Source organism: Magallana gigas, chromosome 6 (genome assembly GCF_963853765.1).
Source record: "Magallana gigas chromosome 6, xbMagGiga1.1, whole genome shotgun sequence".
NCBI classification, from domain to species: domain Eukaryota; kingdom Metazoa; phylum Mollusca; class Bivalvia; order Ostreida; family Ostreidae; genus Magallana; species Magallana gigas.
Window position 1 is genome coordinate 47266947 of NC_088858.1, and position 21392 is coordinate 47288338.

Below are 21392 nucleotides of genomic sequence, written 5' to 3' on the forward strand. Positions count from 1 at the left end.
TTTAATCATTTAATCTCTGTGAAGTATATAAATATCGTTTTCCTTTTAGTTCTTGCACTTTAAGAACAAAATGTAAATTCATAGCTGAACAATTTTGACCTACACACCTGAATGATTAGATAGACTTTTAAAGATGAAAATAAATTGCAGATACCAAATAGTGCAGTTTCACGTTGTTTTCCCCTGCAATGAAAAAAAAGTATATGGAGAAAATCAATACACGTCTGATAGAACTGGGATCACATCCTGAAAACAAAATGAAGAATTCTGATCGATAAAGTTGGTAACTATTTTGTTCACGGTTGGATGAGTAAAACGTACTAAAGGGACACCCATGTGCTGGTGGTTTTGAATAGATGTAAGTGTAAGTTATCGTTGTTTAGTCTTTAATTTACCAGCTGTTGAATGGTCAAGTTTAAACCCGAGAAATATAAGTGGTTTATAAGACTTCAAGACTTATGTGTGGGTGTCAGAACCTGGTATCTCCATAAACGGAAAGTGACACATGGAAATGGATCCGAAGCATTAGATGATGTGTAAACAATAAGGTACGTACAATGTTCTCTCACAATTATTTAAGTGTATTGATGATAATATCCCCTCTAAACTAGAGTTTAAAGCATTGATTTGAAACAACGAGTACATAATGAATAAATAAATTCTTTTCTGTTGTTGATTGCTTCTAATAAAGACTTAAAGAATCAGACATTTCCATGTTCTGCTGGCCATGAAGACTGGTATCAGTGTTAAGGGAGGGTGTAATACCAAGTAGAAGCTACAGGTAATTTGTTATTGCATGTCACGATGGATATTTAAATGTCTTGGGTAATTATGTAGAAAATGTTAAATGTTTTATTGAATATATGAAAATTTTATGAGTTTATTTTATTATGTTTTTTGAAATTTTTTGATGTAAGAGGGACCTTTCTCAAGTTATGTGTAAAATTGAGGAAATTTTATTTCAAATTATTACAGTTGAATTGTAATGGAGTCTCTAATTTCGAATTGTGACTTCTCCAATGTAAACGATTTTACAACTAATGAGTTTCGGAGAGAAAAGACAAGATACAAGGAACAGTTATCTTCCCTTGATTATGTTGGGATTCTAAACATCGTTAAGGCATTTCGGAACAAAGTATGTGTTCGTGGATTTCCCGGAGTTCGATCTCCTGGTTCTGGATATGCTGACCTAATACTGACTACTATCCTACAGACAATAAGGTATTGAGTCTCATTATAGTTTCATTTTTATCATATCTTACATACATTTATAGATTAATTTGTCGCGACGGCTGGTTTGAAATTAACAAGGGCAATGTTATACTTCATCCATTGCAGATGGAAAGTTGAAGAAAACATTTTTTCATCCAAGGAGGTAGAAAACAGACTGTTGGATTTATATGTACAGGTGTTAAAATCAGGACCAGGTAGTGGCCATTGTGAGTTACTCCAACTCATTACAAATCATCTAGAGATTCAGGTATATCTTTCTACAGTTTACTGGAAACAGTGATAATCAAACGTTAATAATAATTAATATTTACCTTCTGTTTACTCTATTTGAACATATCGGAACTCCTTTCATCATGATTAAACAACAAATTTTCTGTAAGATTTTATAATCCTTAAGATACACGTAACAATGTTGAGTATAGTCCAAAAAAATCAGCTGCAGGTATCTTATATTTGAACCACGGGAACATGTACATTCGAAAAGAAATTGAAACAATTCACAGTGGCACAAAGTTAATTTAATTATGAATCTCAACTTGACAAATACTGTCAGTATTATTTACTTTTAAACAGTGTTCCTCATTTTTATCAATCTTATATAATCCTTGTTTTTCATTTTTTTTTTCTTGATGTTCATGTCTTCTTTAATTCTGCTATCATTATTAGGATTTATATGGAGAAAGATTACAAAATATGATTGGTGGATTCAAGGCAATCTCCTATGTAGAGGAGGGAAATGATTCTATATACATTGACACAGTCAACAGGGTGTATCCGGATCAACTCTCTACCTTGGTTATCAGGTACTACCGGTATTACAATCATTTGATAAGTCCAATTTATTAGTAATTTCTTAACGAGGTTACACCTGGTACGCTGATGAACCTTTAGGGAGCCATCAATTTAACGTATTACACAATACAGAAATCCATTTAAAATTCAGGAAAATGGTAAGTATATTCCTTGATTTAAGATTAACTGTTTATAAAACATTACGGTCATTTTTTTATGGACAGTGAAATTTTTCTCAAAAATACTATAAAGGAGTTATGACAAAACGTCACTATTAATCAATAAAATATGTTGCAAGCAAGCAAAAACTACCATGGCCTGATGTCTTTACGAGAAATTCATATTCAAAATAAGCAGGGTTTTGAATTGGCATTTTTTGATAGAAATAGAAAGTTTGAAATACATTTTTCTTAGTTTACATCTACTTTTATGATTTTATCGCATTTGTGACACCAATCGTGGAACAGTGTCATATCACTCTAAGTTTAGAATCATCGGCAAGCATCAATATATTATCAGAATGGACAATTTTCCCAAATGTCTCAATATCAGCAAAAAATTAGCTACGATAGTAATGGGTACAGTATCCACTTTTTAGCAGTACCGAAGAAAGTTATCAAAAAAATACGTTTAGGTACTAGTATGCTATCACAATAAATGTACCCAGATCATCAAGTCCTTGCTTCCTTGCTGTCCTGGCACAGTTCCACTTTTTGCAACAGTTATTTAAAAAGAGACGTTATGATGTGATTGCATAGCAAGAAACATACTGGTTAGCCATAACATTATGTTATATAAGTCTCAGACTTGCAGATTTGAGCCTCTGCATTTACAAAGTACATGAACAAATTATAAACAGATTCAAAGATACACAAACCGTTGCATAAAAACTATAAAAAGTTACGTATAAAAATTTTAAAATGTTTTATATATTAGCATTTGTAAAATGGAAAAAAAAACCATTGTATTATTTACTGCATTATAATTCTATTTGAACTATGATTTGAGGAGTCATAAACAGGATAGATTGAGGTCACCCGAAGTTCATCACGCCTTAATGGACCTGTTCGTGTTTTACCTGGTCCAGTTACCTCATGTGCCTGATACTCTACGGACAGTCTTGATCAGGGCTCAACACAACATTTGCAAGGCTTATCATATGGAGCCATTCTGTGTGAGTTCTCATGTGATACAATTCCAAATGTTAAACCATTGTTTTTACTTTTTTAATCGGAATAAGAGAAAAACTATGGTAGGAACATTTTGTATTTCAATAAAATAAATCACTTATTAAAAAACAATAAATTCATTATTAAACGTGTTTGTTAACATAGTTTAATTTTGTGTTATTGAAAATAGAAAAGGGTTATATTTATCAGCTACTGAAGATTCAACTAAACAATCCTCATATAATTAATTGATCTTCACATTAGTTTAGAAATTGAATAAAGTAATTAGCTGTATGGGTCTTATTTAAATTTGTTACACTTACAAGCATTACTTAAATTGAAATTTTTGTGATTTTATAAATTATTTATTGTCTCATATTTTTGCTCCTATGTAGTAGTTGGTATAAAATATAATGGTTATCGTGAATTATTTACATTAAATTTTGAAAAGGGTCATGTTTGCTTTTAGGGAATACAAGATATTGATTTCTATCGCTCGCAGCTTTTACGAGTTGTTGATTTCATCAAGGATTCCAATTTCCCTCAAAATAGACAAATTTGTGAGACCACGTATCAAAGGCTTCCAAATGTTCTGCAAATAAAGTATGAAAATTTGTATACTTATCTCAGTTTGTACAGGCACGTAGCATCGGGGGGGGGGGGGGGGGGGGGGGGTTAGGGGGGCCTGCCCCCCCCCCCCCCCCACTTTTTCTCGCAACAATTAATTTTTTTAAATTGACATATAAAAAATTAAATTATCATGGAGTTGCCCCCCCCCCCCCCCCCCCCCGATAAGGATTTTGAAGATTTTATGAAAGTCTTATTTACCCTTTTTTTTTTAAATTTTTTTTTTTTTTTTTTTTGGCTTGTCAAGTTTTTTGGATGAGTCTGGCCCCCCCCCCCACTTTCAAAAACGATGCTAGGTGCCTGTTGTATACGATGAATGTTTTACAACAAGCATTGTAAAGATAGAGTTTGCAGCATTTCACAGTAGCAGTATTTTGTTTTTCAACTTACCACATTTAATTGTTTTGCAGGGATGGGAAGATGATTGCTGAAGTCTACGCAGATATTTGTCAGCTTCTGAAGGAGATAAGTTTGAAGCGTCTGACAGGAGAGGATACAGATTTACTGAAGAAACTCGATTGTTTCTACAAGGGGATCCCAGAAGAGTGTTTTAAGGTTGGAAGAAATAAAGTATTTAGTAGTCAATTAATATCCAAAATTTGAGCCATCAATTATCAATACTTAAGAGCATTTGTAATGATTGTAACGTCACAAATCGCTGTATTTTTTAAATCAAACAATAATCTTTTTCTATATCTATGTAAAATAAATGTCTAAAATTCATATTTGATATCATAATATGACGATAAAAATGGAAATTAAGAAGCGACAACCCCTGTTCTTTCAAATAGAATCCACATATGTTTGAGAAATGGGCTGTGACAGCTCAAGAGATACTGGAGAAATCTCCATGTGAAAAGATAATAGGGAACGAGCTGGCATATACCACCGACAGATTTGCCGATATTCTAAAACCAAAGTAAGAATGGATTCTACATACACATACAAAGTAGTAACGCTTATACATTAACAGATTTTTGTTGAAGGTTCTAGCTATGCTTGTAAAAGTTGAAACAAGGTTGTCTGAAATGTATGTGAAGTTATCATCAAGAATATATTAATTTTTTTCAGTGCAAATTTGGGAAAGATTTGGCTGTCTGTCATCGTTGGATTTTGTGGATGGGTTCATGAAAAACTAATGAGAGCCGGAGAAAGAACTCTAAGCACGAATCAGTGGAAAAGTTACTGGAAATGGAAAGTAAATGGCCCTGACAATTTTTAAAACCAAATTAAATTATTTTTATATGAAATACTTAATAAATGAAACTTTATTTTTCGATACTTACATATGATTATGATGAGTACGTAAAATCCTTTTAGCTCAGAAAAATCGTATCTCCGATAATGGTTATTGTATTACATGTAAAAAAAAAAAAGAAGTATTTCCTATATTTCTGAATATTGTGCAAATATTTTGAATTTTTGAAATTTACTTTCAGGAAAACATATCTAAAGCAAAGGCAATGATTATAGCCCTTACGAATGCGGATTATTCCTCTGTTGAAAATGCTGCAGAGTACTCTTCCAGTGCCGAGTCATTCCTGAAGAAACTCGTAGATCAGTTAATGTAGGAATCTATGGTCTTCTGATTCTGTCCAAAATAAATTGTATAAACTACATGTCGCGCTAATTTACGATAACAATTTATTATTTGGATATTTGTTTATATTATTTGCATGGGAAAATTTGAAAACGGGAGATTTATTTCTCAGACTTGTGAAAGTGTTTAAGAATGTCGAGGTGGAAGTAGCAGAGCTAGCCATGGTTACCATGGAAGCATTTGGAAAGGGGATAGCCGTGGATAGACTATGCAGAACAGCTAGCGTAAAGATGTCATTAACGGTATGTTTCAAATATTGAAAATGTAAAACCTGCACACGTGGTTGTGTGTATCCTTTTATGAAATGTATGCTGCAGCATTTGTTTGGTGAACTAATATTTACAAGACATTAAAAAACAAGTACTATATAATCATACTTATATCTACATATACACATATTGAGTTTGCTAAAAACATTGCTGTATGCAGTGATTATTTCTTATTTTTTGTGATTTGTGTATGATATTTTGTTTGATTTGAAACGTTGGAATTAATTAGATTCTTATCCTTTCCTTTTTAGTTTGACATATATATACTTTTTATGACAAATCGTTCAGTAGAAATCATTTTAGAAATATTTCTAATCTTATTTTGATTGTAATTGAATTTTTGGTTTGTGGGTGGTGAGAAAATAAGGCTTAATAGTATTTTGGGGGGTTTGTAATGATAAATATTTAGCGTTATTATCTATTTCAAATGAAAACTAACAGGAAACCAGCCTATTATTCATCTATGTTGGGGGATTCCTTTACATTATGATGTCATATCATAAAGTTATATTTCTCAAGGTGAAAGTTTCTTTTAGTAGATGCACAGATATAATAGAAAAATTAAACTAAACTAGAATTAATAACCTAGAATAACTTTGTTTTGAAATTACTGATGACTGTAGTCAGTTGAAACAAATCTATCAACAATTCACTCTAAGATTTCATTGTTTATATCTGACTTGATAGCCTATCTGAGTCCGAATGCTGCTGCCTGTTCATTAATGACTAATATTACTCAGGTGAGCATTATGGCCAATGGGTTTCTTGTTATATTTGATAGTGGGCAATTATGCACAATATCTATTTCAGAATAACAAGCACCTGATAAAGGGTTACCTAGAGAGGTTTCTGTGTCTCCTGAAGAATGAAGAGTTTGATTGGGATGGTGGTTGGATAACAAAAGCAGGGGTCGATTTCTTCAATAATCTCATCAAGTCATCCGCGTAAATGTTTAAATGATTTACTGAAACACTGTTCATATATAGTACCCCTTTCTTGCGTTTGAAAATGCACTTTAAGGAAAAAATGTGTAAATATGCATTTTTTTCTTTCCGTCAAGTATTTTGACTTTCACATTTTCTACAAATTAGAATTTTTAATAACTGAAAATGAAAACAGTATTAAAAATCTTAAAAGTTTGAAAATTGATACTAAGCTTTATTTCAGTGGTGATGAGGTGCGTGACTTGGAAATGGACGAGGCGTTCATACAGGTATTCCTGTTCTGTCTGTCTGAGGACAGAGAATACATCAGTCTTCAGAGACAGCATCTAAATGTCTTTGGATTGTTAGCAGTGGCTGGACTTCCACAATACACCACTCTGGTGAGGAAGAATACCGAATGATATTAAATGTTGATATCCCGATTGTTATTTAAATGTGCAGTCCACAAATCAAGTGGACTCTTAATACACTATTTCAATATTCATTTACAATGTAGTATTCTTTGTACATGTACCATGTACAAAGAATAACTAAATTATAGGATCGCTGCTCGTAAGTTTTTTCTTTAAATAATTTTAATTAGTCAAATCTGAGTAAACAAGCTCCGGTAATTCCCGATGGAACGGGATATTTATTTTTCTACATATATTAGAAAAAATAAAGCATTGGCAAAGAAAAAAACCAAAATGACATTAGTCATTTCAAAATATTAGACATCATTCTAAATAATTATGAAGTTTTAAAGCTGTTTAATAAGTTTCTCTGCGACTTTCATATTTTCTCCTGAATCATTGCTTTATTTGAAAGAACCAGACTCTTACCAAAGTTTTAATATTTAGAAATTTAGAATTAGAATTTAGTTTTTGAAAATTTTACAAAGAATCTTTTTAACTTCAATGCCAAAATTGGTGGATCAATTTCGCCAAACTTTGACCTACGAGTATCAGGAAGGGGTTCCAAAGTGCGGTTCAAGGTCATCGTTAGATAAGAAAAAATAATTATGTTTTCAACTGAAGAACATGGAGATTTTTAAACTGTGTGGAATCATAGAACCAATTAAATCATCAAATACCTTTCCATTCCAGGTTAATAACATTTCTCATCTTAAAAATTAAAAACAGCAAATTGAATTTTAATGAAATGTACTGCACTCACCCTAATTGCCTAATACAAATGCATATTTTTAACACACAGCACACTGGGACGACAACAGTTGGACGGCTGAAGCCCCTGTTTCCTCACATCCAGCGGCTGATGGATGATGACGACGATACGATAAAGACAGTTATGAGGACAATTACTAGGGTCCTAGGGAGAGAAGAGACCCAGTTAATGGACACCCAGGGCATGGAGAACCTCATTAGTCTGTATATCAGGGAGAGGGATCTTGCCATACTTGGTGAGTGACATTGGTGTCTAAAATAGGAAATATCTGTTTTATTACGGGCCGCCGGAAGGCGGTCCGTTATTTGATACACATTTAAATATTGTTACTGCGTTTCTGCGGGATAGTTCATTTTTAGTAGAATTAATACTATGCTTTTTTTATGAATTAAAAGTAAATTTGTATGTAGAAATATGTTTTATGCCTTTTAGAAAATATCACATATTTTTTGTCTTACTCGTAAATGAAAAGTAGGTCATACTTAGTAGATTGTCGTATTTGGCGCGTTTTTATCGAGACTATAATCTATTCGGAAAATTTCGGAGTTCTTCATTCTTTTCAAAACGGTATGCGGGACATACTAAAGACCTGAAATACTAAAGACCTGAATGTCATTAAATTTTATATAAATGATATATTTTAATTTCTATGTGTCGTGTCAAATAAAATGACTTTTGTATTTATTATATTTCCATGTAGAATGTGGTAGAAAATATCATGAAATGACATCATATTAATTATTTACGCAAGAATAAGACAGAAATGAAAATTTGAATTGACTGGAAAATTTGAACTAATCCATTTTTATTTTATTATGAGATCCCTTGAAATCATATATTAAGCTAATGCATTAAGTTTTCATTCAATACAATGCAACAACAAAAAACCCAAAATGGTTTGAAATACATAATCTCCAAGAGAAATTTTAAATGATGAGTTGAACTTTGTATTAGAGTAATGTACAAATCATTGTGTTCTCCACTACTTCATACTATGGCAATGATCATACAATTTCCGTTAGAAATGCTTACAGTAACGAAATCGATTCTTTGTGATGATAGTAAAATGTTAAACTTCAAAACAAGTTGCTGAAAGTATATTAAAATTTACCATAAAAATTAGTACAACCAATTCTTATTTTCCTCTATGTGGTGTGTTTTTCTGTAAACAACCAATGATTCATACAACAATTATATATTTTGCGGCCCATTTGACGCTTGCGTCAATATGATTTCTTGTTTAGTATTTAATATGAGTCTAATATGGTGGCATAGATCGGCCATCACTTGTCAGATAATTATGTCGACTTGTCAGATGATTATGTAAACTTGTCAGATATTTATTTCGACTTATATGATATAATGATGACAAGTAAATGGCAGTTAGTGGCACTAACACTCTTTGACAGCAAAATATTGAGTTCCTAGTCACTATGGTTATTTTCTGACAAGTCAACATAAAGATCTGACAAGTTGACACAAATATCTGACAAGTCGACATTATCATATGAGAAGTTAACATAATTATCTGACAAGTGGTGGCAGATCTATGCCACCATAGTCTGAATATCAAAGAGACTAATCCTTCTTGCTTAACTTGGTAAGTTACATTGGCATGCCTTTCAAGGTGATGACATTTGTTTTGTAACATCAGCCAGAATAGCAAAAATTCTGATCCCACCATAATGGATTATCATAAACGACAGTGGTCTTTGAGAAATTCGAAGAAAGATTGTGTGATACATGTTGCTTTTGATGAGTTAGTCCAATCAGAGAGACCTTGTCATAACTACAAAGTGGCATAGTGTGCTCTTAGAAGGTAAAGTCAGGAACATAATATAGAAATATAGCGTTATTTTGTTTTATTTGAAAAGTGCCATTGAAATGTCTAATTAAGCTGCGTCAGTCAATGGCATGTTGCTTAAAATATCAAGAATATCCATAAATTTCTCAGAAGAATTCTTATTTTAGTAAGAATAAGTAGGAATTCCCATGTCATATAAAGCCTTCTTCGTTGGACATGTACATGTTTATAATCCTAAATTACTTAGTATCTATGAAATCTAAAATACCGTTTGGTTTTTTTAGCTCACCTGAGCTGAAAGCTCAAGTGAGCTATTCTGATCACATTTTGTCCGTCTGTCTGTCCGTCTGTCCGTTTGTAAACTTTTCACATTTTGAACTTCTTCTCTAAAACCACTTAATAAACTTCAACCAAATTTGGCTCAAAGCATTCTTATGGAAAGATGAATATAAATTGCAGAAATGAAAGAAAAATTTTCATTGAAAGCGGGGAAAACCTCAAAACTGTAAAAAAAAAAAAAAAAAAAAAAAAAAAAAAAAAAGGGGGGGGTGCATTTTAAAAAAATCTTCTTTTCAAGACCTACTGAGGCAAATTCAACGTAATTTAGCAGGAATAATCCTTATGGGAAGGAAAATATAAATTGCAAAAATTATGGGCTAATTCTGTTTCAAATCTGAGTTATAACGAAAATAATAAGAAAGAAAAGGGGGGGGGGGTATACCTATACTTCCAAAAAAAAATCTTACCTACAAAGACTTTTTTCCCCCAAATCATGAAATTCCTAATCCAGGGGGGGGGGGGGGGGGCTACTATGCCTATGACTCCAACTTCTCAATCTTTAAAGGTAAATTTAGGAACAATTATCTTTGCTGCGAGAAAAAGTGGGGGGGCTGATTGGTATGTCCCTAATGGTTAAGTCTAACTTTGCAAAAAAAGTGGGGGGGGGGGGGGCTAAGCCCCCCTAGCCCCCCGGTTCCGACGCCTATAGGGTCGATCTGACAATGATGAATTTGTTTGTTGTGCAACAGTTCGTGTACGAAGGGAATCTTTGAAACATGCAAAATACATTGGTGCCGATTTTTGTTAAGTAAATTGAGGCCAAATATTTCAATGCATTGACAGTTTTCACATATGACGGTGGTGTTAGCTTGTTGTGATTTTCGTTTCGTTGTTTTCATTTATGCTTTGCGTTAACCTGGGAACTGTCGCTTGTATTTCCTGATTGTTACGTATCAAATCAAACAGAGACTTCGGTAAATCAAACAGTTTACTATTTATCTGCGCAAATTAAGCAACATCTGATGTATTAAGAAAGAACTAAAATGCAATTCATTCAGGCTATCGCTAATTCGGTATCATCTTTTGCGTAATGGTAGAATAATGCAATATGTTTTGTTGAGATGCTCGGCATTTTCTCGAGTTTATTCAGTTTAAATAGAGTTTAATATCGCTGACGGAAATATGTAGGTACATGTATATTATTACTTATTAGGTTAGTTACTGACTCACTACGGAAATATATTGGGTTGATCAAGCCGAGCCGTCTATGAGATTGATCAACCCAATATATTTCCGTAGTGAGTCAGTAACTAACCTAATAAGTGTTTTGTTTTGCCCGAGGACTATCAAGCGACATATTTATTCACAAATAGCGATGATCTACGCAAAACCATGTACAAGATGCTTAACATTTCGTCCAATTTAAGTTAAAAACCCATACACACTCTTCAAAATTTTCAATCTCACCTTTCAAATACTCTTTAAAAATCTTTGCTTCGCCCATGTTTACTTACAATGTTTTGTTGCTTTCAATTTTGAATGTATTTTCCCTTTTTCTGCAGAGATCTGAGCAAATTTTGACGCTGCCATTTTTTCTGCTCCAGACAAAACAATGTGACGTCAATATTCTAAGGGCAACTACTCTAATTTTAAAGAATTTCAAAGGGCAACTACTCCAAATACTTTAAGAACTTACGGCATGCTGTTTATGTATTAAATATACTATGAAATGTCGAAATGAGTAAGCGAAGCGTCGGCCAATGACGGCCATATTGCCTAATATTGATATATGAGGCAATCACTTGCTATGTTTAAACCAATGAAAGTGTGACATTTCAGTCCTAGGGAAAACAAACATGTATATGATTCGTTTTGAAAAATAAATTGTGTTCTTTATTTGTTATAGTGCATGTTTCTTGTGTTTAATTGTTTAGAATTTCTATCTACTTACCATATTTGAGTGTTAAGCTTCGAATTATAAGCAAGATACAGAGGTTTGCTCATACACAGATCTGAGGCCATTCATTTTTTTCCATTTTAAATGCCGAATAGGAAATACCAAGTTAAAAATCTTAAGCTGAATGTAATAAACTCATGTGAACAAAATATGACTCAAAACTAGCAAAATTTTTAGCTCATCTTGCTTATAATTCTACGATTGACGCTGAAATTTTGGTTGATCATTAGAAATTCTATATGAATTAGAGTATGTTAAATACTTGTACAAAAAAAAATTAAAGAATGATATGCTGTATATAACTACTCTCTGGGGCCCCCTCTTTATACAATGAATAATATAAAATGTGAGTAAATAAAAACGACATCGTTAAAACAGTTTCCATAGTTCTGACACATTTCTGTTGCGGGGATAAAAGAATTATCGCTATTCCTAAGAAAATCTTACAGCGGAAAATTATCCTGGTTTGTAGCTATTTGTTATTTTTGAATAAAAATGAAAATAATAGGTGGGCCATAGTAAATTAGAGTGATGCGTCTGTCAATATGGTAACATTGATTTTTATAGCTCTTTAACATGTCACGTGACAATTTTTCATTCCAGTGTATTCATCAATCAAGTGTGAGTAAAGTTATAAAAGTTACGAGTTTACGCGAGGTAAACAACAGTCATTTAATTATAATGGAGAAGACAAATTAAATTGTTGAATATTTTTGATTTGAGAAATTGAGCGCATTGAGGTGCAATTTTCTTCTTCACATATATACATGTAGGATTTTTTTGATAAAATACAATAACTATTGTATTTTAAAAAAAAAAATACAATAACTAGTAAGTAGTTCAGGAAGAAAATGTACCTATATGCTGTCATATATTTTGATCGCTTTATGAAGTGGGGGAGGGGGGCAGAACGAAAATACAGGGAATTAGAAGTTATATAACAGTGTACCCCTACCAAATATTTACGTCTATATCTTGCGTAGGATTTTCTTATTCTGTGTAAAAACAGTATTTCATGAAGGTACAATGTCGAAGATTACGTGTATGCAAAAATAAGTGTAAAATTCGAATACTTTACAATATTTATTTTTTTGTTATTCTACCGAGGGCCATCTGGCACAATATTTTTGAACGCCCATTGTTGCTCAGGTGAGCGATGTGGCCCCATGGGCCTCTTGTTTCCAGTTATTCTAGCTGATTTTTTATTAAAGGTTTTAAAATAAGGTTGGAATTTATAAAAATAGCGCTAGAACCTGACATCGAAATTATTTCAATTAGTTCGTGTCACTTACATCTAAAATGCAAAACGATGACATGAATTGGTATCATATTTGATGCATGGTAGTAGAAATCTCTGATTGTTCTCATGGACTGAGACCCTAATCCGAGTCTTCTGTTTTAGATGCCATATCTTCTGGATACGAGGGTCACTCTGAAACACTAGCTTCCCAGTTCCTTCCTTTGATCAAAGCATGTACACAGAAAACTCAAACCAATGAGATAGAGATGCAGACAATGTTCCTGAAAAAAGTCGCAGAAAAACAGCCAGAGGTAAGATGGTTATTCAATGTTAAGTTTCATAACGTATGAACTTTATTAAAGTTAAGAAATTATCTTATAGGTTTATTAGGAATATAAAATAGTGAAAGATACAAAGATGTCTGATTGAACTAATAGTGATCAGATTCATTCTCAGATTAAGTAAAAAGACTAAAGAAATATTTACTGAATGGATTTGTCATCGATGAAAAAATTATTGATACCATTAAAAGCAGCTCTATTTCATTGTGACTGATCAATTTTGAAACACCAAATTATTCCATTCATAGATATTTACAAAAGAACCTCTTGATCTTATTTTCAAACATCACTTCATGGAAAAAAATGCCAACCCTCAAGTCCTTATGGTACTGGATGTTGTATCCAAATCACATGCAGAAAACCTGGAACCTTATGTCGAGAGTCATCTGATGAAGACTGATTTAATGATGGAACTTATGGCTCATTATCAGTTCAACATTTTAATCCGGATAGCAGCCAAATGCAATGTATGTCTACAGTATAATCTCGAGAATAATGATTTGGTTTTGTTTTATTATTTTAACAATTAAAAATGAGGTTATATAGATATCATTTAAGCATTGAGTGTTTACTGTGTGAGGAAATGAAATCGTTTATTCACTTTGATTGTAGAATAAGCAAAGCCTTGTATATTCCTATTTGATGAAACGCCTAAAGGAATCTAATATTGAGCAAGTTCAAAGTGCATGTATACAAGGATTGCGGGAAATGCATTCAGTCTTTGGAAAATATATATTTTCTGAAAAAGATAAGATGTATATAGAGAAGATCAAGGAGAAAGGGGCTTCTAAAACTGTAACTGACCTGGTGGAAAATCTATTGAATGAGCTGGAGGGTAGGAGGTGTGTGCTTTGTTTTACTGTCTGAAAATGAAAGACACTTGAATTGGTGCCTAAACAGGCTTCCAAATGAGTTTTATCATAAAAGGTTTTAAGGTCATCATTTCTATATTCTAATACAATTAAATTGGTATTGTCGTTACCAACATGAACACATTCTGAGATCAAATTTTTTACAAATCTTAATTTTTTTTATCAGTGTGTCAATATCATAAAAAATCTTTTTGATTTTAGCATAGCAAAAGTATCTAAAGACGTTGAAGAGCACTCTGGACAAATTGAAAAGCTAGAGATTGGAGTAGCAGGGACAAAGGTGGTGCTTAAAAAAGTCCATCAAGATGTCAAAGAACAGAGAAAGGAGCTTGAGGGAGTTAAACAGGGACTGGGAGAAGTCAACACACGAGTGGACAAGGTAGAGGTGGATGTGGCGGATACCAAAGAAAGGGTGGAAGAAGTAGATAAAAAGGTAGTAGAATTTATTCATTCTCTCATTTATTAATAAATGTACATCATACAGAAACAGTGCACAAACTTAATTGTCAGAACTATTTTCGTCCCATGTGAATGAGAAATATAATCATACATGTATATCATTCATACTGATATGTAATAAAAACAATACTTCTGTTTTAATATGCATATGTTGGGCCTTTGCCAATTATTGTAATTGTGTTTGTGCCAATAAAATATTTGTATTTCTATTCATTGTTCGTATGTTTGCTTAATTCACATTAAAGTCATAAAATCAAATTGTTTCCTTTGAATAAATCTATTATCACTGTTTTCTAGTAGAAAAAGTAAACCATTTTGTATTTCATTTTATGATAGAACTGAGTCCTTCATCAACTTTTATCCACTTTAATCTGATTTGTTCTCACTTGTGTTATAGACAATGAGTAATGCTCCAACTTGGTCTCGTGATGTCACAAAACTACTGAACCCAGATTCTGAACATGACTGGCGGCTTTTGGCTAGTCGCCTTGGTTACAGTCCTGATGACATCAGAGGGTGGGCTACCCAATCAGATCCCTGCATGGCTCTTCTGAGTGAATGGTACGCAACGCACAAAACGTTCGAGGCATCAAGAGGAGTGTTGACAATTTTGCAGGAAATGAATCGATTGGATGCTGCCATTATTGTTGAGAATGCAATGAAAGCTGCAGGTGAATAAAACTTCTATCATAAATAATTGCTTCATGTACCTCCTAATATAAATAAAATTAGTGTAGTGTGGTAACATATTTTGCCCCAATCAAGCATTTAAACACATTTATCTTGCATGTCGACATATTCGACAGTAAAATAAGTTGCATGAAGGAAGACAAAGTATGCCACCATAAATTAATTTATAGATTTTTTATCATTTTTAATATACTTGTTTCTGTGCAGAGGTGGTTGTGACTGATGAACCTGTTGACTACCCAGAACCCCCTGAAATCTTCCTTAGTTACCAGTGGAGTCACCAGAACGAGGTCAAGCTGATCTGTCGTCACCTTGAAATGGCAGGGTATAAATGCTGGATGGACATTGGTCAAATGGGTGGTGGGGATAAGTTATTTGAGAAGATTGACTCAGGGATAAGGGCAGCTAAAATTGTGATATCATGTGTCACAGGAAAATATGCTAAATCGCCCAACTGTAACAGAGAGGTAAAAGTTTATGAGGAAATATTTATTTGTCGTAAATAAGATTGTTCATTCCAGAAAAAAAAACTAATGCTTAAAATCAATTTGTGTTAGAAGTGTTTACAGTAATAAACTGCAAAAAATTGTGATACTCTTTTTTCTTTCTTAAAAAAATTAAACATAAAATGTAGATCATGTAAAATAATGTCATATTGATTAAAAAATATTTAAGGTTATTCCAGGTCAATTTGTCTGTAAACCTTGGTAAGCCAATGATTCCTTTGTTGATGGAAAAGATGGCTTGGCCTCCTGCAGGTTCCATGGGGCCGATTTTCAGCGAGTACCTGTTTATTCGTTTCTTTCAACGACCAGGAGAGGAAACCAATGACGACCGAATCTGGTCAGCTGCTAAGTTTACTGAACTTCTCATGCAACTTAACTACTTAAAAGTTATGCCAGATGAAGGAAATATTTCAGAAAGTAAGCAAGTTTCATTGTTCAGAAGCAATCGTGAGTATCGAACACTTTAATGATAAACTAAACATTATTTAAAAGAGTCACAGTGGACCTAAAAATATGTCTTTATTTTGTTTTGAAAATAAATAAATGTTTGATGTTAAGTATACCTGGCTGCTTTTTACTGGTGTATTACAGTGTATAAGAACTGGTGGGTTCCTGTTGTTGAAGAGATCGTCATTCCAAAAAGAAATGAGAAAAGGGGAGAAAATAAAGCATTTTCGTCTGATCAACATCAGGTATAGTTCCAAGTTATTCTTTCTATCATTTTTTTTTTTATTTTTAACGTATGGAGATTCAAAATGGAAAATGTTTACATCATTTCTCCATTCTGAAGTACTAGGGACACCTCGCATAATTTTTGGGAGTTGATTTTAATCAACTCGCCTATGCAGTTACTCTGGCAAACCGAAAGTGAAACAGTGTTTGGGCCTAATCACAAATCATCACCGCTGACAAGACTCAGTTCTTGAAAATAATAGAAAAATTCGATGTAATGTAAGCTGAAGCATTGTTTTTCAAGAAAACGTATCTATAAACACTTTGAAAATACTCAGATTTTATATAATACGAACAATTTAGATATTTTTGTAGTCTCATGTAATCCTACGCCAGAGTTTTATATAGTCTCGTTCAACCAAACGCTCGGCTGTCTCCGTAAATCTCCGACAAGCAGAGAGGATCTCATGCTTTTCGGAGATTAACGGAGACAGCCTTACGTCTGGTTGAACGAGACAAGAGTTCGATATCAATAGTGCTTGGATCCATACAATTTTTAGAATTGTTTCAATTACTAATACATAGTTTGAAATCTCGAAATTCTTGATTGAAAAGTCTAAAAATTCATATTATAAAAAAGTGCACAATTCAAATACAGACTAAAAACTAATTGCCACGCAAAATAAGTCGATTTTAAAATAAATGATAATCGATAAAATCAACTCCCGTCAGTACTTCAGTACTTTGATTAGCATTATCATCCGAATGTTGTTTGCAATGCAAAATCCCCTCAAACTTTCTATTTTTGGTTGTGTAATGAAACCTGAAGCGGTAGAGGGGGTGTTTCAGAACAGATAATCTGGACTTTTTCCTTCTAGTGAATGAGCTAGTGTAATTAGGGCTCAAAAGTAATTATGATTATCGAAATATTACATAAAAACTTGTGAAAGAGTATTCAAGAGTAGAGTATTCAAGTAATTATGGTTTATCAAGTTGGCTCAGGACAGATGTCTTTTAAACGCTCCTGTTGAAAATATAAACTGCATTTATATTTCTCTGGATTTTTTCCTGCGATTATTAAGCATCTCTGCTTTAAAAATAATCGGTAAATATTTTGTTTTTCAGACAGAGTCACAGGTTGTTTCCCCAGATGTGTTTATATCCTACCAGTGGGGCAAACAAAAGGAAATTATTGCCTTGTTCCAGAGACTGACCAGTTTAGGCTTCACCTGTTGGTTGGACATACGTCAGATGGGGGGAGGGGACTCTTTGTATGACAAAATTGACCGAGGGGTCAGAGGTTGCAAGGTCATGCTGTCGTCAGTGACCACCAAGTATGCTCTATCTGCCAACTGTAGGAGAGAGGTCAGCCTGGCTGATGCTTTAAAGAAACCCATCATCCCTATGTTGATGGAGAAAATAGACTGGCCCCCAACTGGACCAATGAGCATGGTTCTTACGCAGTTACTTTACGTTAATTTTTCAAATGACGAATCTGTCCAGTTATCATGGGATGGGAAGTATTTTGATGAACTGTTGTCCAAAATTAGACAACAAATTCCAACAGATGAAAGTAATGATTATGTAAATGTGGAATCAGAGAGTGGTGTGCAGTCACTGAAGAACTCAAAATATGAAAAGTCTGTATCAAATGGGAATAATCAAAGGCATATAAAACAGGAAATAGAAAAGCCCAGAGATCCAATACAGCCCAGAGATCCAAAACAAGAAACTGAAAAGCTCAGAGATCCAATACAAGAAACTGAAAAGCCCAGAAATCCAATACAAGAAACTGAAAAGCCCAGAGATCCGATACAGGAAACTGAAAAGCCCAGAGATCCAATACAAGAAACTGAAGAGCCCAGAAATCCAATACAGAAAACTGAAAAGCCCAGAGATCCAGTAAAGGAAACTGAAAAGTCCAGAAATCCAATACAGGAAACTGAAAAGCCCAGAGATCCAATACAGGAAACTGAAAAGCCCAGAGATCCAATACAAGAAACTGAAAAGCCCAGAAATCCAATACAGGAAACTGAAAAGCCCAGAGATCCAGTAATGGAAACTGAAAAGTCCAGAAATCCAATACAGGAAACTGAAAAGCCCAGAGATCCAATACAGGAAACTGAAAAGCCCAGAGATCCAATACAGGAAACTGAAAAGTCCAGAAATCCAATAAAGAAGCAGCCCTCAGTTACAGTGGGTTCCACTGAACGGCTGACTAATCCATTACAGAATACAGCTAAACCACGCCCAACAGACACGAAGTCGTCAACTTGTTCTATATTATGACGTATTCTCGAATTTATGGAAACGTTCATTTACAAAGCTTATCTCTTTTAACATTATGTTACATATCGTGATTTCTCTAATTTCTACATGTAAAATTGAAGTTAATATTTATTGTAAGAAAATCAAATATTTTTAATACTTATCGCTTTATATTCAGTAGTCAACGGTTATAGTAAACATATCTGTAGAAAAATGGTAGATTCCTGAAATATCATAAAATATAAATCTAAGACTTGCTGTGAATACATGCCGCAATATTTTAGTCATTATTTAAAATTGTCTATCTTATAAGTCAGTTTACACTGGGAGTAATGAGTCTGCCCTGCTGTCAATGAATAATCTATTCATTTATTGAATATAAAGTTTGATTTATTAAATATTTATTAAATTAATCAAAATCACCGATTTTTCCTGTTTTAAGGTTTAAAAATCGGTTTTCTACTCATGTTGACTGTGTCCACTATCCACTCGCACAAACTAACTTTAATAGCCTTTTGGTTGAAAATACCAAGCGTCTTTGTTCCAGAGAACTAACGTCCCTTATTGCTCTCACAGTTTTTGGGGGGTTTTTTTAATTGTTTGTTTGGGTTTTTTGCATTCGTATATAGGATCAATTTATGCTCTATGTAAACAAAAAGATCATTTCCCTCTAGAAACAGTCTAGCAACTATAAAAGTGATGGTCATACGCCTATATTTATACATGTACATTATACTTTAAATTCACCTGTCGATGTTACGTGTTAGGTTGATATTTTTAACAAGCATTATTACATGTACTTTCTTGGCTGGTAAATAAATAATTGAAATGTTATACTTTGTAACGCAGTAAAAATCAGCATTGAAAATTTTCGCACATGGGTAATTTTGTTGTACAGGAAACATGCGCTTTCATACAGCCATTCATAATTATTGCGTGTATAGCTTTTCCCGATACAAACATGAAAATAATGTTTAACCAATGTTCAACTAATAAGAACGCTGTAGTAATGAAGGAGTACAATCCCTCTACAGTCTCCTTTATCAGCCGACCTCAATATATATAATCCTAAGAAGTTTTATTTGTCAGCGTTCTTGTATCCAACAAAATATTTTCAAAATAAAAATACCGGTCGACTTTCATTATTTTTAATTCTATGATTAAAATTTGATTTTATTTCATTTCCTAAAGATGACAGGAGCCTTTTTGTTGTTTCGATTTTTCTCACATATGAACTGCGCTGTTGAAGAGCAGGGGTATGCTGTAAAGGCATATTCGATTTCAGGAGACAGATATAAGCAATATTTAGTCTTTGTTATGATGAATCTATATGGTTCACGTGAACCAAACATATCGTTGGTTAATGTTGAGTGGTAGCCTTTTCTGACCCACATCCAATCTCCACTTGTTAAATTACCAAAATGTTGTGCCCCAACGGTTTACATGGAACCTTAAATAGAGATTGCAATGATATTTATCTATTTACTTCAGACAGTTATAAAATGAATAATATCTATCATTTATTTTTTATGATTAAAACTAATATTAATCAATTTTAAGGTAAGTCTAGATGTCCAAATTTTTACCACTGTTTATTCCGGCGAGTTTACGACGAATGAGAAGGTATTCATCTAAATTTTCCAAATTTGCTAAATATCTGCCTTTATGCATACACTTCACCTGTCAAAATATCAAAGTACTAAGGTGTGACTTTCCAAATTTGAAAATTTTACTTTTAAAATTAAACGCGTACGTACTCTACTAAAAATGCATTCGATTTATCGATTTATCACACATCGATGTCCCAAGAACAGAGAAACTCTCTCTCTCTCTCCCTCTCTCTCTCTCTTTCTCTCTCTCTTGTGAATTCAAAACATACGAAATTTACACTGTCACAATGAACGCGACATCTTTTTCAAAATAAAACCGGACCTGTTCCCCATGAAAACTTTTCAGTGAGAACCAGTTTACAACCTCATAATAAAGTTACGACTATGGGGCGCCGTTTTAATATTTTTGAGGTATTTTCTGATATCAGAAAATGATTTTTTGATATCAAGATTTCTAATTTCTGATATCAGAAAATGATTTAATTTTTGATATCAAGAATTCGGATTCTTGATATCAGAAAATACGATCCATTTTTTTTATATCAAAAAATCGATTTTGTGATATCAAAATATCATTTTCTGATATCAGAAATTCGATTTTTGATATCAGAAAATGATTTTTTGATATCAGAAATTCAAACTGATTTTTTGATATCAAGAATTATATTTTCTGATATCAGAAATTCAAATAAAATGGCGAATTAATTTCACGTATTTAATGAATACTCCCTTGACCCAAAATTAAATTGCTGAACTAACTGTACACCAGTATAATTCCTTTATATTATGCGACACCATCATGTTTTAAGGAATTCCATTCAATATTCACAGCGAATCGCAAAGAAAGCAGTACTAATCATTGTATATGTGTACACCCTTGCCAAAATGAAATCGGG

At 33.1% G+C, this 21392-nt stretch overlaps 1 protein-coding gene across 2 annotated transcripts; it reads left to right on the forward strand.

Annotated features, from left to right (window-relative positions):
• Nucleotides 1–225: 225 nt before the first annotated feature.
• On the forward strand, nt 226–19968 carry LOC117688861 (uncharacterized). Of its 2 annotated transcripts, XM_066086657.1 has the most exons (24): nt 226–548; nt 692–781; nt 976–1221; nt 1339–1480; nt 1900–2036; nt 3034–3199; nt 3664–3797; nt 4232–4376; nt 4613–4740; nt 4893–5019; nt 5261–5388; nt 5534–5663; nt 6501–6634; nt 6858–7014; nt 7829–8033; nt 13241–13389; nt 13668–13886; nt 14032–14261; nt 14493–14724; nt 15148–15421; nt 15648–15907; nt 16126–16363; nt 16538–16638; nt 17744–19968. In XM_066086657.1, the coding sequence occupies exons 3-24, from the start codon at nt 986–988 to the stop codon at nt 18905–18907; spliced, it is 4836 nt and encodes a 1611-aa protein (XP_065942729.1). In that variant the 5' UTR covers nt 226–548; nt 692–781; nt 976–985; the 3' UTR covers nt 18908–19968. The 2 variants fall into 2 exon arrangements, with proteins under 2 accessions (XP_065942729.1, XP_065942730.1); XM_066086658.1 differs by lacking the exon at nt 692–781.
• The last annotated feature ends 1424 nt before the right edge of the window (nt 19969–21392 follow it).

Bases quoted from the DNA above. Each gene is read 5' to 3' on its own strand.
- LOC117688861 (XM_066086657.1), top strand. From the start codon at position 986: ATGGAGTCTCTAATTTCGAATTGTGACTTCTCCAATGTAAACGATTTT. The intron at 5,389-5,533 runs GTAGGAATCTAT...TTTATTTCTCAG, and splicing joins AAACTCGTAGATCAGTTAAT to ACTTGTGAAAGTGTTTAAGA. The intron at 16,364-16,537 runs GTAAGCAAGTTT...GGTGTATTACAG, and splicing joins TGAAGGAAATATTTCAGAAA to TGTATAAGAACTGGTGGGTT.